The 16,507-nt window shown below is 42.6% G+C and overlaps 1 protein-coding gene across 2 annotated transcripts in view; it reads right to left on the reverse strand.

The window, feature by feature from the left end:
• MERTK (MER proto-oncogene, tyrosine kinase) overlaps nt 1–16,507 on the reverse strand; it is a 166,634-nt gene that overhangs the window by 56,659 nt on the left and 93,468 nt on the right. The window contains exon 9 of one of the 2 annotated variants that reach the window (XM_073628043.1): nt 1,593–1,737. In XM_073628043.1, the coding sequence (XP_073484144.1) occupies nt 1,593–1,737 (145 nt within the window). Of the gene's footprint in view, nt 1–1,586; nt 1,738–16,507 lie in introns of both variants that reach the window. The other variant, XM_073628042.1, reaches the window with a different exon arrangement.

Genomic DNA, 16,507 nt, shown 5'->3' on the forward strand with positions numbered 1-16,507 from the left:
GTTTATGTAAATTGTAATTTTGATAAAATTGCACATAAATACTGACCGACACAATTAACTAACTTTCTGATGTTACACGGCAGAGAAGCACATCAAATTTGTTACAAATAACTACAGCTTCTTATGCCGCGTACACACGACCGGACTTTACGGCATACTTGGTTCGGCGGACCGGAGTCCGTCGGACAATTCGATCGTGTGTGGGCTCCAGCGGACTTTTTTTCCCCAAAAAAAGAAATGAAACATGTTTCAAATCTTTTCAACGGAAAGTTCACTCGTCTGTATGCTAGTCCGACGGACAAAAACCGACGCTAGGGCAGCTATTGGCTACTGGCTATGAACTTCCTTCTTTTAGTCCAGTCCTACGTCATCACATACGAATCCGTCGGCCTTTGGTTGATCGTCGTAAAGTCAGTCGAAAAGTCCGCAGGACAAAGTCTGCCGTAAAGTCCGCTCATGTGTACGCGGCATTAGTGTATTAGTTACATTACACTGGAATGCGCTGTGGGAAAAAAGCATTCCATGTGCATTTCCCACACTACATGTGAACGTGCTGCTCTTGCGAGATGCATGTGGGTGCCATTAAATGTTAATGACACACCAAATGCATCTTGCAGACGCATCGCATTTGCGGCCACCATACCACCAGTACCATACAGTTTGGTACAGCATGATTTGAAAAAAGTAATGCTTGCACTACTTTTTGCACAGTTCTGTACATTTGGCAGCCCATTCACATGAATAAGCTGCCAAAACTGGAATACGAGGGCCTGCACGTAAACATTGACCTACCCTTCTACAGTTGAAACAATGTTTTGTGAAGCTTACTTGAGCTCACGGACGGAAAATTTGCTATGCTATAGGTAAAATTTAGAAATGTGCCTAATCAGTACATTGAAAAATCTAGCCTCAAAAATAACTGTGCAATTCCCTGAATATAAGTGTGCCAAGGCACCCCTGTGTAAGGTGAGATCTAAGGCCCTGCAGCCTCTGGCTGCTAGTCTCAGGAGGTTTGAAGTGGGATTTGAAGTAGATTTGAAGTGGGATCTGGTGATGTCAATGCTTTACTGCTCACTGCTCTCCATGGTGGAGGCATAAGAAAGCAAAGCCCTACTTTCTTCCTTGCTTCTACCAAACTGGCCACCTCTACACAGAGACACAGTGCAGAACAAGGCATGGTAAGTCAGTAATGGGGAAAGAAGATCAGCCCCAGGGAGACCACAGGCAAAATTTGTGACTAGTCCTTTATCTTCTGCCTGATTTTCATTGGGCATAACTTCCAGGGTTTAATTCCTCTTTGAAGAACTCAATGGGTTTGTTTTCACGCTGTGGGTGTTCTGTAGACCTTGCAAACTATTGCCCGGTCTTTTAATCTGATAATCATGTCTGGATAATTGCCTCCTTGCCATCCTCCACCCAACCCTCCTGTCCTGCCCCACTACTTGCATTCCAGTTCCCCATATGTGTCAAGTTGTGACCTATCCCGAACACATCGATGACCCAATTTGAGTTCCAACCCATAGTTTAAGAAAAACTCCTATAGAGAAAGAGATTAGTACCAAATATTGATTAAAAAAGGCTCTCACCATCACCTGGAATAAAAAGCTGTATTGCTTCACTATATGGCCCAGTGCCTCCAGCTGTGTAGCAAGCTACGTATACGGTACATGTGGCATTTGTAGCTTTAATGGCAATGACTGCTGCAGTTGAATTGGAAGTCTCCGTATAATTTTTATTCTGAAAGAAAAAAAATAAAACAGTGATTGCAAACTACAATCTTCCAGCATTATTTTGGTTACATGTTATTTTTACTTCAAACTTTAACCGAAGTTTAATTAATTTTTTTCTGGGATATAGGTTCAGTAACACTACTTACCTCTAATGAAGTGTATCCCATGTCCTGCTAATTACTTAGTCTAGAAATGCTCTCTGCAGTGATGACAGGTCCTCTTCACATTGCTGAACTTCGGGTACTACCGGGATTTATTTGACTGTAATATTGCAGTACATTGAAGTAGGTTGCCTATCTCTTTCTGTCCTTTTCTCCATCAACAAAAGTCATTATATGGTTTTCACAGAATGCAAATCATTCTGTGAATGGTAAAGGGGATCCAGTCATTCATTCAACCCTTCCCCATTCACAAAAAGTGCTGCATTCTATGAAAACAATACTAGAATTTTCTGAAGGAAAAATAATCTATGAAGTCCTTCTCTTGGACTATCAAATGAGTTGCTTTTATGTTGTAGAGATCTGAGACTGGGAGTAGTTGAGCAGCTTAAAAAAAATACACTAGGGAGGGTCTTTAACCACTTGCCAACCAGCCGCCGCAGTTACACTGCAGCAAGCTGGCTCGGCTGCACGAATCACGGTAGCTGTACATCGATTTGGCAGCGGTGGAGCCAATCAGCAGGTCCAGCGAACCCGATGTCCGCCAGCCACCCGCGATCGTTCCCCGCAGAGCCAGAACGGGGATCTGCCAAAGTAAACAAGGCAGATCTCTGTTCTGACAGGGGATAACACAGAGATGTTGTCTTTCTCCTGTCTTTCTCTTCTTTTCTCTTGCCCATCCTCCATACAGTTAGTAAACACCCAGGGAACACAGTTAACTCCTTGCTCGCCCCTGATGTTAACCCCTTCCCTGCCTGTGTCATCAGTACAATGTCAGTGCATATTTTTATATTGCATATTTTTCAGTATTTGTAGCTGCTGACTCTTAATTTTTTTTGGGGGGGGGGGGGGCAGAACTCTTTAAGGAGGGGGCTGGGAAGTTGGCCGCCGTGTCCTTAACAACCGATGAGTCAGGGTTCCCTGCTGACAGCAGGATGTAAAAAAAAAAGCCCAGGAGGTCAGGAAAGGGAAGGGACTAGGGGGCTCTGCCCCAAAGCACCTCTCCATGTTGAGGGCATGTGACCTGGTATGGTTCAGGGGGGGTGCTCGCTCATCCCATCCCTTTTCTGACCTGCCGGGCTGCATGCTCGCATAAGGGTCTGGTATGGACTTGGGATGGACCCCACGCTATTTTTTTTTTTTTTGGCATGGGGTTCCCCTCAAAATCCATACCAGACCCGAAGAGGTGGTGATGGCTGATCGGTTGTTAAGGACGCAGCGGGTGACTTTCCAGTCCGCTCCTTAACAACCAGATATTCACAGTTTGTTATTGAAAAAAAACACTTGCGTGTTTGGTGCAGGTTCATTGAAGTCTGTGTCACGCAAAACGCAATCTGCTGCTGTAGAAAAAGTCCCTGACCCTTTCCAAAAATGCACCGGCTGAAAAAGCGCGTAGATGTGAACATAGCTTAAGTGCTAGGCGTGTTTAAATTAATATTCTGGCCAATGGAATGAGCGAACACGCAAGCACTAAACACATTTGCAAAATGTGACTTTAGGCACGTTTTTTATGCTGTTTTTCCTTCCATAGAGCAAAGGCATCCAGGGGAGGAAAAAATGTCATGTGTGCCTGAGGCCTAAGACCCCGTACACACTATACAACTTTTGTTGTCGGTTTACCTTTAGATTTACCAAAACCATGTAGTGCAAGGGCCTGCCTGATTGCATACAATCTGAATCTCTTAAGGTTTGACCTCATATTATATGGTTTTGGTAAATCTGAAGGAAAAAATCTATAGAAAATCTACAGAAAATTGTATAGTGTGTATCCAGCTTTAGTCTAATGTTGAAGACAATGATATTTTAAAAAGTCAATGCCCTGAAGATACAAAGGAGAAGTAGGTGCAATGAACTGTGCTATGCTAGGCAATATTTTTAGTACAGCTAGTCTGGCATGCCTGTGTCCACAAAAACTACACTTTTGTCTTCTGCTGTAACACATTTAAAACACGCTGATTGCTAACCTATCATTCAACTTTAGTCTGGCTTTTGTACACAAAAACGACAGAATTTTCTACTACTGTAACACATTTAATGTGAACCTATCATCAAAAAAGTCTCCTATCAATAAAATCCATAAAACATTCATAAAGGCTTAGCAGGTTAGTTCAGACTTCTGCTTGTCCAGCAATGGAATCCAACTCCTATCCAAACATTCTAAAGCATTACAAACCCAGATATTTTGTATTCAGCATTGGACTGGATTTTCCTAATTGTAGGAACATTTTGGGTTGAGAGATTTTAACCACTTGCCAACTAGCCACCGTCATTATACTGCGGCAGGTCGGCACGATCCCGTGAGCTGTCATAGCTGTACGTCGGCTTGCGGGATCGGGATAGCAGGCGCACGTCTGCTGCACTGCGGGGGGTGCCGATGCTTGTAGCCGACAGTCGCAATGACCGCTGGCCACGAGCGATCGCAGGCACGAGAGGCAGAACAGGGACGCGTGTGTGTAAACACACAAATCCCTGTTCTGTTCTATGAGGAGTGACAGATCGTGAGTTCCTAATAGCTAGGAACCACGATCTGTCGTTTCCTCTAGGTCAGTCCCCTCCCCCTATAGTTAGAAACACACACAGGGAACACAGTTAACACCTTGATCGCCCCCTAGTGTTAACCCCTTCCCTGCCAGTGACATTTTTACAGTAATCAGTGCATTTTTATAGCACTGATCGCTGTATAAATGCCAATGGTCCGAAAAATGTGTCAAAAGTGTCCGATGTGTCCGCCATAATGTCGTTGTCCCGATAAAAATCACAGATCGCCGTCATTACTAGTAAAAAAAAATAATAATAAAAATGCTATAAATCTATCCCATATTTTGTGGACGCTATAACTTTTGTGCAAACCAATCAATATACGCTTGTTTTTTTACCAAAAATATGTAGCAGAATACATATGCAGCTGTGCATAGAAACCAATCAGCTTCCAGTGAACAAGCTGAAGCTAGAAGCTGATTGGCTAAAATGCACAGCTGCACCAGATTTTACACTCTCCAATTTTAGTAAATGAACCCCTATAAGTGACCTATCCAGAGCTTCCAGTATAAGATCGGGATGATGGTGGGGACCCATATCACCTTATGCTTTCACCTGACACTGTTAGGTTGTGTTGCATAAGGGCAACCCACTCATTTAAAATAGACCACAGTGCAATCAAAATTGGTCACCAACATTTTTTCTGATGTCACACACTACAATGTAGAGTGTGTCTCCATAGTGATGAGCTTTATATGTGCTAAGCAGAGTCATAAAGATGTGGGATTATTATTAAAATAAATGAGCCTGTGAGGATAAAAAAAAAACAGAGAGAAAAGCCTAGTCATGTAACTTGCCAAAGTCATAGAGCAACTCTCCAACAAATAATGAAGTTCTCTCTGTTGCATTAAGCAGAAAGAACTCTGTGAGATACACAGGATCCACACCACAGCCTGCATTTTATGAATGGGCTTTGAAATACTGGCCATGTTATGGAGTATTACTGTAGAGAATTGCAGAGAGCAGACAGGAGATAAAGATAGCCGAGACACCCTGTAGTGTGTCATCTTCCCGAAACTTGGTCCATTAAAAAACATTTTGTGTGGGTTTTTGCTTGAATAAGCCTTAATTGTATAAAGGAGCACTGTGATAGCAAGTAGGGAGGACAACTCACTATTGCAAGTAAAAAATAAATCTGCATGAGTCTAGTGGGCAGAAATGAATAGAAATATAGGATACCGTCATTGATAGGATCAAGCTTCATGTTCCATCAGCACCAATTACTTCTTTTAAAACAGTTTTGATATATCAAAATTGTGAACAGCCATTTGTGTATTTTATTTTAACCACTTAAGGACTAGCCTCATTTTGAGATTTTGGTGTTTACAAGTTTAAAACTGTTTTTTTGCTAGAAAATTACTTAGAACCCCCAAACATTATATATTTTTTTTCTAACACCCTAGAGAATAAAATGGCGGTCATTGCAATACTTTTTTTCACACCGTATTTGCACTGCGGTCTTACAAGCGCACTTTTTTTGGAAAAAATTCATTTTTTGAATAAAAAATAGGACAACAGTTAAGTTAGCCCAATTTTTTTTATATTGTGAAAATAATGTTACGCTGAGTAAATTGATACCCAACATGTCACGCTTCAAAATTGGGTCCGCTCGTGGAATGGCGTCAAACTTTTACCCTTAAAAATCTCCATAGGCGACGTTTAAAAAATTCTACAGGTTGTTGTAGTTACAGAGGAGGTCTAGGGCTAGAATTATTGCTCTCGCTCTAATGATCGCGGCAATACCTCACATGTGTGGTTTGACTACCGCTTTTTATATGCGGACGCTACTCACGTATGCGTTCGCTTCTGCATGCGAGCTCGTCGGGATGGGGCGCTTTAAAAAAAATTTTTTTTTTCTTATTTATTTTACTTGATTTTTTTATTTTTTCACTGTTTTAAAAAAAAAGAATCAGGTCACTTTTATTCCTATTACAAGGAATGTAAACACCCCTTGTAATAGAAAAAAAGCATGACAGGTCCTCTTAAATATGAGATCTGGGGTCAAAAAGACCTCAGATCTCATATTTGGACTTAAATGCAGTAAAAAAAAAAAAAAAAATTGTCATTTGAAAAAATGACAACAGAAAAATGTGCCTTTAAGACGTATGTGCGGAAGTGATGTTTTGACGTCGCTTCTGCCCTGCTATAGTATGGAGACGGGTGGGGGCCATCTTCCCCTCACTCATCTCCATACACAGCCACGGGCAGGTCCCGATTGCCTCCGCCGCTGCTGACAGCTTCGGTAAGCGGTGGAGGGCGCAGGAGAGCGTCGGGAGGGGGGGTAGCGCCTCTCCCACCGCCGATAACGGTGATCTTGCGGCGAATCCGCCACAGAGACCTCCATTATTGTAAACAGAAGCGCCGGCTCTAAAGATGGATACCTTGGTTGTGGCAGCAGCTGCTGCTGTTACCGAGATATCCATCTTCAAACTGCCGACGTATATGTACATGAGCCAGTTGGTAATGTTCTTATAAAATGTGACATCATTTTATTTTTATATTTTAGGAACTAGGACATTTTTTGCTACTTTGTCTGCCTAAAACTTCGACAGTGCTAAAAGTAATTTGTACTTTACAATTATCTGCCTTCAGTGCTGACGTGCTAATTCTGACATTTGCACATTTATGTCACTTTTTGTTCTTTTCTTCCATATGAGCTATGAGGAAATACATAACCTATGTAATACATGTTGGATAAGTACTCTGCAGACTCATCAATGGTCTCTGTTGCAATGTACTGTACTTTGCAGTCCCCGTTTTGACTGGTATTCAGCAATTATTATAATTAACCATCTGATCACAAACAACCATATGTTGCATTTCCAGACAGAGAGGTAAAATCTGTTTTTTGGTTAAAACATCATGGCAGAAAACATTACATTTTTCCATCTCTCATTCACAGTGCTGCATTGCATTGTTCTAGTTTAGTTTAGGGCCCCCTTTTTATAAATTAGCACAGTGAAAATACAAGTGTGTGCAGCAACATAAAAAACTATTTTCTATTAACTACACCAAAATAATGTTAGTCAGGCTGACTAGTGGTCATAGGTTACAGTAAATCCTTACATTTTTCACTGTCAGACACTATTAAGCATGGTCAAGTCGTTAAGGTTAGAACCGCCAAGCTAAAAGTAGGACAATACCTTAATTATAGTATAATGTGACTAGATTCTATTGAATCCCAATAATTATATAGCTGATAAAATCTGAACTCCAGATAAAGAAAATATAGATATGTAGGCAAGTAATAGAAAGAAAAATAAAAAAGCAGCTTTTGCTGTAATACTTACCTTAAATTTGGAGCTGTCCTCCACAGTACTTTTTTCCACCAATAGAAATCCTCAGTCTTCCAGGTAGAATGATGGCCAACCCACTTTCACTGAGCCTAGGCCCTCATGAACTCCTTAGTGGGACTCCAACATTATGAAGTAAACACAGTTCAGTGCAGCAGTAAAAAGAACTCCTATTTTTACCACCGTATGAGAAGCAGAGGAAAAACCTGTAATCTCAAGGGACTGGCAAGAAGAAGAATAAAAGTAAGGTGTGTATGTTTTTATTTTTTCTTTAACCACTTCAGTACCAGGCACTTTCGCCCCTTCCCACCCAGGACAATTTCCAGCTTTCAGCTCTGTCGCACTTTGAATGACAATTGCGCGGTCATGCTACACTGTACCCAAACAAAATGTTTATCATTTTGTTCCCACAAATAGAGCTTTCTTTTGGTGGTATTTGATCACCTCTGTGGTTTTTATTTTTTGCTAAACAAACTAAAAAACAACAACATTTTTGAAAAAAAATTTGTTTTGGTTATAAAATTTTGTTTTCTCCTTCACTGACGGCCACTGATGAGGCGGCACTGATGAGGCGGCACTGATGAGCACTGATGAAGATGCACTGATATGTAGAATTGATGGGCACTGATAGGCGGCACTGATGGGCACCAATAGGTGGCACTGATATGCAGCACTGATGGACACTGATAGGTGGCACTGATGGGCACTGACTGGCAGCACTGATGGGCACTGACTGGCGGCACTGATGGGCACTGACTGGCAGCTGTGATGGGCACTGACAAGCAACTGTCATGGGCACTGACAGGCGGCTGTCATGGGTACTGACAGGCAGCACTGATTGGCAGATAGGCGGTACTGATTGGCACTGACAGGTGGCACTGATAGGCAGCACTGATGTTGAGGTTCAGACAGGTTTTACTGCTGGGCACTGAGATGGGCACTGACTGGCACTGTGATGGGCACTGATTAGCACTGATATGGGCACTGATTGGCACTTTGATGGGCACTGTGAGCTGTGTTTTTATGGGGCACTGACTGACAGCTTATGGGCACATTTTAAAAGGTGTTGTGGCACATCTGAGGGGGCTGTGCTGATAATCAATGTGCTGATTATCAGCACAGACCCCCCCCCCCGACAGGGAGAGCCGCCGATTGGCTCTCCCTGTCAGCGCGAACCAAGAAATGCCGTTTACCGGCACTTCCTGGTTCACGCAATGATCAGCTGTGATTGGTCACAGCTGATCACGTGGTAAGAAGCCTCTGAGAGAGGCTTCTTATTACAATCGGAGATGTGGGGTGTCAGACTGACATGCTGCACTCGCGATTACCGCGCTGCACACCCCCACGCGCGCCCTCTGGCATGTTATCCTGCTGGACATCATATGACGCCCAGTCAGGATAACAGAGCCACTTCCCGGCCATCATTCTACCTACGGTGGGCGGGAAGTGGTTAAGGTGGGGGAAGGTTCTCATGGCCCCTAGACTTTAGAGCACTTTAGTTTACAATTAAAGATTAGATAGAAACCATTAGATTTACGTTACAAAAGCAGTAGCTGTAACACTTGCAGCACCAAGGTTCTAGGTTTGGCCAAGACAATATCTGCATGGAGTTTACATGTTCTCCCTGTGCTTGTGTCCATTTCCTCCAGTTACTCCTGTTTCCTCCCACACTCCAAAGACATGCTGGTAAGTTAACTGGTAAGTTAACTGGCTCTGAACTGGTCCTAGTGCATGGGTGCTCAACCTGTGGCCCTCCAGCTGTTGCGGAACTACAAGTTCCATGAGGCATTGCAAGGCTGAGTTACAAGCATGACTCCCAAAGGCAGGGGCATGATGGAATTTGCAGTTCCTCAGCAGCTGGAGGGCCACAAGTTGAGCACCCATGCCCCAGTGCAGTGGTTCTCAACCTCTGTCCTCGAGTACCCCCAACAGGCCATGTTTTCAGGTTTTTCTTTACTTTGCACAGCTGCTTAGAATCATTATCAATGACATGGTATTGATAAGAGCTATTTTATCTAAGGGAAGTTCCCAAAACATTGCCCATTGGGGGTATTTGAGGACTGAGGTTGAGAACCACTGCTCTAGTGCATCTGAGCAAGTGAGATAGAGACTAAGCATGAGCTCAAGCATGTTCACAACTCCACGTGCCTGCGTCCGCCAGGAAGCTGACACTCCGCACTGCTAATCACAGGCAATGAGACATTTCCTTATCCGTGGCTGCACATATTGGGAAATATCTCACTGCCTGTGATTAGCACTGTGGAGTGTCAGCTTCCTGGCGGGCACGGGCACGTGGAGTTGCGCACACGCCTGAGCTCATCCTTAATAGAGACTAAGGATGGGCTCAGGCGTGTTCGCAATTCCATGTGCCTGCCAGGAAGCTGACACTCCGCAGCGCTAATCACAGGCATTGAGACATTTCCTCACTACCTGCGATTAGCACTGCAGAGTGTCAGCTTCCTGGCGGGCTCAGTCACTTGGAGTTGCGAACACGCCTGAGCCCATCCTTAATAGAGAATCCCTAGACTGTTAGCTTCTTGATGTGTAAATAAATGTAATAACAATACATAAAATATATTTCATTATGCTAATTGCACTGGATTATATCACACTGACTGGATGAATAAAAAAATGACCAAGGAAAAAATTTGTTGACATTTGTTGACAGCGAGTTACCATTCGCTAACTTTTTAACCTAATCCCACCCTATCTACCCCTTCAAAATATATCTGTAGCCAATTTTTTTTAGTTATTCACTATTGGGCTATAAGGCTCCATTATTTCTAATGACGCCCCTACCACTTGACCTGGAATTTTATAGATAGGCAACTCCTATCCTCATATTGATTAGTGGTTCCAAATTGATAATAACTACTGCAGTAGGGAAAAGACTCAAAAGGTACACTCCGCATCTTTCAAAATAACTGTTCTGCTTTATTATGACGCAATTGAAGGTTTTTATACACATGATTACGTAGGTATCACATTAATGTTACAATTGTACGTTTATGGTAACAAGGGGCGTAACATAGGCAGACTAATTCTAATCAGGACTTGAAAGAATGCAAACATGTACTGAAGACATTATTAGTGCCGTGTGCACAGTGAGGGCAGTGTGCAATACATACAAAATAGAATACAATTATATACAGAACTTACAAATTTCCTTTACACACTAACCTAGCCCTTAACAGTCGTTAATACAAGGCACAAGGGAGCATGAGAGGGCTAAGAGGCTAAGGGGGTTATTTACGAATGGCAAATCCACTTTGCACTACAAGTGCAAACTACAAGTGCAAAGTGCACTTGAAATTGCACTGAAAGTGCACTTGGAAGTGCAGTTGCTGTATATCTGAGGGGTAAATCTGAAATAAGGGGAAGCTCTGCTGATTTTATTATCCAATCATGTGCAAGCTAAAATGCTGTTTTTTTTTTTTTTTTCCTTGCGTGTCCCCCTCGGATCTACAGCGACTGCACTTCCAAGTTCACTTTCAATGCAATTTCAAGTACACTTTGCACTTGTAGTTTGCACTTGTAGTGCAAAGTGGGGTTGCCTTTAGTAAATAAACCCCTATGTTCAGAAGCTGTCTAGATGTCTCCTATATCTCAAAGTGCGAAATATTTGGCTAAAATCAAATTACTCAGGAAGGTAAAAAATCTCCACTTCAATTGAAAAGGCCTTATCTCAATCACATCCCAAAGTTCCTAAATTCATTCAAGCATTCCCATTCAACTAATCTGCACTACACAAAAGTCAGCTGGAGCACAAATGATTGCTACAGACAACGCCTCCATTTCCTTTACTACTTGAGTCCCGAAATTTTTATTTTAGACTTGTCCTTGAATAGTGCAACAATACAAGTGTTTAGTCACACTGGAAGAAATGTAACAAATCCGTAAACCAAAGCTCATACCAATGAACATTGCATGACAGTATATAACAGATGTGCATATCTCAAACAGATAAACAAGCTTGGAAACTGCCCTATATTACTAACTTCCCTTGCCAGTCATATGACTAAATAATTAGTCATATGATTAAAGTATGGAGGAAGTATATTGTATTATTATTATAGGACTAAGTCATGTGAAATGGTACAGAAAAACAAAAATATAATATTTAAATGTACCCCATTAGGTAAAACTCGGCATATGACAAAGAAAAAATGCATTAGCAGTGTGCGTGTGTCAAAACAGTAGCTCTAGAGATAAATGTAGCTGAAGTAATATGCAATTCCAGTAAAAGTCAAGCTTATTCACGCTCCTTCCACCTCTTTAGCCTCTCTATTTGACAATGAGGCTTCTCAGAGAATTAAATGACCAATGGAGAGGTGGAAGGGGTGGGAACAGACTTGACATTTACAATATATTAAGAGATCTTCATTTGCATATATCTATGGATCCACTGATGTGGCTTTCACTGAGTGTAACCTTTAAATATTAGTTCTTCCATCATATGCTCAGTTTAACTTTCCCAGGGATGTGGCTGATTTACTTTATTGTACAAGTTCACTTTGAAAAAAAGATCCTATATGGGTCCCAATTAGACCTCAGATAAAGGGTAGACCCACTTCTCAGTGCCTGGTTCTCTGCACTTGGCAAAGTTTACATCTATTTTTCTGCCTTGCATCTGTATTATAATGCATAGGTGTGACAACAATTTCTAAAGGGATGAATGAGAGAGTTGTCTCGGCTACTTCATTAATCTCCCATATTTAAACAGTAACAAATGGATAACAACAGTAAAGTAGAACCATCCCCTGCATACAATAAGGCAGCTATTTTTTTATGTTGGGGAGAAAATAATTTTTTTTCAATAGGTCCTGATACACAAATAGCTTGTGTTGCAGTGCATTGTAGAAAATTATTTTATGCTGCATTGTGTGAGCACTGACCTACATTCATGTTGTTGGTAAGTGGAGTCTGCAGGATATCCTCCAACCTGAAGGTGGCACTGTGATGGCTGTTTTTCAGGCTGGCAGGAGCCAATTGAAGACAAAATGTCTCTTGCTATGGGCTCCAGGCAACCATCTTGGGGAAGACAGCAATCCTATTGGATACTGAAATCTGGTGGGATTTGGGCAGCCATCTTGACTGAGAATTTTCATAAATAGTGGAATATTATGTCATTAGGGTGCCCCCAGTGTGGAAATTAAATGAAGGCAGAGCCCCATTGGTTAAGCATTAGCATTAGGGAGAGGTACCTGTTGAAGCGGGAAAGAGTATATTTCCCCTTACAGGGACTCCTTAAAGCGGAGGTCCGCCCACCGCTGCAAAAATTAAAAGCCAGCAGGTGCACATACTGCAGCTACTGACTTTTAATAATCGGACACTTACCTGTCCTGGAGTTCAGCGATGTCGGCACCGCAGCTGATGTTCCATGCCGCCTCCATTGCTTGTAAGGGAACCCGGCAGTGAAGCCTTACGGCCTTACGGCTTCACGCTGGGAACCCTACTGCGCATGCGCGAGGCTCCGCTCCTCTCTCCTACTGGCCTGGCGGCCAGGGAAGGAGGAGGGAGGAGGAGGGAGCCCGGGCGGTGACGTCAATACCCGCGGCTGAGGCTCCCGGAAGTGGGAACAGGATACCTGTGAAAGACAGGTATCCTTCCCCCCTTCCCCCCGAAAGGTGCCAACAGTGGCACCTGAGGGGGGGAGGAGTACAACGAGCGGAAGTTCCACTTTTGGGTGGAACTCCGCTTTAAACTGGAAGTAAACCCTCCTATTGTTTTCAGCCTCCATCTTGCCCTCTGTTTAATCTTCAACTGCCATGATGCTGCACATGTGAAAGTTAATGACACCAATCATTGGATGGTTTGACAGTTTGGTTGAGAGCACAACTAATGTGACAGTTAGCATACTGTTTTTTGAAACTCTTAAATTGATGGGTTTACTTCTGCTTTAACACAGTGCACATTAAAACGTCATTACATGAATTTCTGGCGTGAACCCAGCGACAGTCAAAAAAATTGGGTTCTCAAAAAAAGTAATGCAAAGCAGCGCAATACTTACAAAAACATGTGCAGCAGATGTGTGTCAATGCATATATTTTCAAATACTGTTATGAAGGTTCATTGGGGTAAATTCAGCATTGATTCCTCAATTCCTGTTGCCTGTCACCCAATTTCATCTCTGGTTTGCAGAAATAACTGTGATCAGCAGTCTAAAGTTCCTGTTTTTAAATATGAACCCATTGTTTCCTATCATTATCTAGAATGTGCAGTCATTGTCCTAACCATATTTATGTAAAAACAGTGCCTAATATATTCCCTTAATTTTTTTAAATGCAAGGGTATATGACTTGTTTTCATGAACTGAAGAAGTTATAGGCATGTTTTTTTTTTATTGTGTTGCCATTGAAGGGATTTCCCCACATTGCTGTCTACATACAGTGGTCATCACCAGGGTCAGATTTACCATTAGATAGCAGAAAGGGCGCAATATCAATAGTGCTAAAAAGCAGAGTGTTTTTTTTTATTTTTGAAAAATCATCAAAATAACAAATCCAACACGTTTCAAGGGTTCAAACACCACCCCTTCATCAGGGCTTGTGAGATGTCACTTCAGGAATGCCTGGACTCAAAAGGGTCTGAACATTTATAGATCTAACATAAAATGTTTGCAGCAGTTGGTAATGCAGCTCTGGGCATTCCCGAAGTGGCAAAATTCCTGAGAACTCCTGTGAACGCCTAAAAACACATTGGCTCTATTGTTATTGATTTTTCAATAATAAAAGAACTACTCTGGACTCTGTCATCTTTGGTATGACACCTTATCTACTTGAATTTCCTCAGGGCCTCTCTTTTCATTGGGGTTTCCTTGTCGTATGGAAGCAGCTGAAGCAATTCAGCTTGACTAACGAAACAGTCATTCCAAATACGGGACATTAATATTGGGAGATGTTAGAGCCTTTTATGTAGCATTTGGCACAGTAGCCTTGTGCCTATAGGCAGTAAATGCAGAGGGGTGGATTTTTTCCTTTAGTCTGGGCTCACATTGCCGAATGGAGCGGCTCACAGTAGGGGTCCGGTGCGTCCCTGTTCACCGTTTCAGGTCTGATTTCAGTCCAAATTTTTGGCTGAATTCGGACCTGAAATGGATCAGAAGTCGCACCAGACTCCTGTTCATTTTGCTCCGGAGCCGCTCCGGAGATATGTGAACTGGCTTCATTGAGAGGCGGTCACAATCTCCTGACATGCAAATTGGAGGAGGGAACTCCAATTCACAATAGTGTGAACCCAGCCTTATAGTTTTTGTCATGCATTTTTTCTATGATAAACAGAAATGCAGTCATCTCATGTAAGCTTATTCACAAACTGTTACACTGGGGTTTATTTACTAAGGCCCCTTTCACATGGGGCAGACGCCAGCAGCGGATCTGTCCGCTCAGCAGGGGATCTCTCTGCTGATCCCCGCTGAACAGGCGGATGACAGGTCTGTGTCATGGACTCAGCATGCTTTTCTCTATGGGGTGGTCGGATTGAAACAGACCGCCTGTCCGCTTCCATCCAACCGTCATCCAATCCGATCTGCTGGACGGATGGAGAACAGATCTTCACCCATCTGTTTTTACTGGACCGGATCAGATCGGATCTTGTCAGGTGTCAGCGGACACATGTCCGGTGACATCAGCTGCTCCATAAAAAAGAATGGAGGTTTCGATTGGGTCCGCCTGAAAAACTGACAAGCAGACCTGATCGGAACATTTGTGTGAAAGGGGCCTAAAGATGGAGAGTACAAAATAAGGCTCACTTCGTGCACATTAACCAAATAGTTTCCAGGTTTTATTGCCAAAGCTTAACTGAACAAGCTGAGGTTAGAAATTGATTGGCTACATGCGCCGCTGCACCAGATTCTGAGTAGACCAGCTTTAGTAAATCTATCCCAACACTCTAACTAAGCATAAGACCTATACTCAAAAAAGAGATGATTCTATTGTTGCTTTGGGCACCAAAGAATGTGTGCCTACAGGCTCCAGTGATGGAATTCCATCTCTGGACAGCATAAAAAAGTATGTAGTAGAGGGCCAATAAAGTGTCAGTATTACCCAAGCAAAACATTACGTTCCATAATAAATTGGATGCATTCCCATTTTTAACGATAATGGATGGTATATTGTATGTACGTTGGCCTATTTGTTCCCAGGAAGTATAATGTGGCTTTATTTTGTCACAAGAACTGAACTTTGTCTTTATCATGCAAATATAATGCTTTAACCGAGCATGACCTACCTAGAGCTTGTTGATGTTAAGAACTAGTAGAAGATTACAAGCTTGTATATTGCAAGCAAGGAAACACTTATGCTCCGTACACACGGTCGGATTTTCCGATGGAAAATGTCCGATCGGAGCGTGTTGTCGGAAATTCCGACCGTGTGTGGGCTCCATCGGACATTTTCCATCGGATTTTCCGACACACAAAGTTGGAGAGCAGGAGATAAAATTTTCCGACAACAAAATCCGTTGTCGGAAATTCCGATCGTGTGTACACAAATCCGACGGACAAAGTGCCACGCATGCTCAGAATAAATAAAGAGATGAAAGCTATTGGCCACTGCCCCGTTTATAGTCCCGACGTACGTGTTTTACGTCACCGCGTTTAGAACGATCGGATTTTCCGACAACTTTGTGTGACCGTGTGTATGCAAGACAAGTTTGAGCCAACATCCGTCGGAAAAAATCCTAGGATTTTGTTGTCAGAATGTCCGAACAAAGTCCGACCGTGTGTACGGGGCATTAGTCAGAACATTGTGCACACAATGTATAGCCTTAAAGGAAATGTGTACTATTT

Source organism: Aquarana catesbeiana, linkage group LG04, assembly GCF_042186555.1.
Source record: "Aquarana catesbeiana isolate 2022-GZ linkage group LG04, ASM4218655v1, whole genome shotgun sequence".
NCBI lineage: Eukaryota > Metazoa > Chordata > Amphibia > Anura > Ranidae > Aquarana > Aquarana catesbeiana.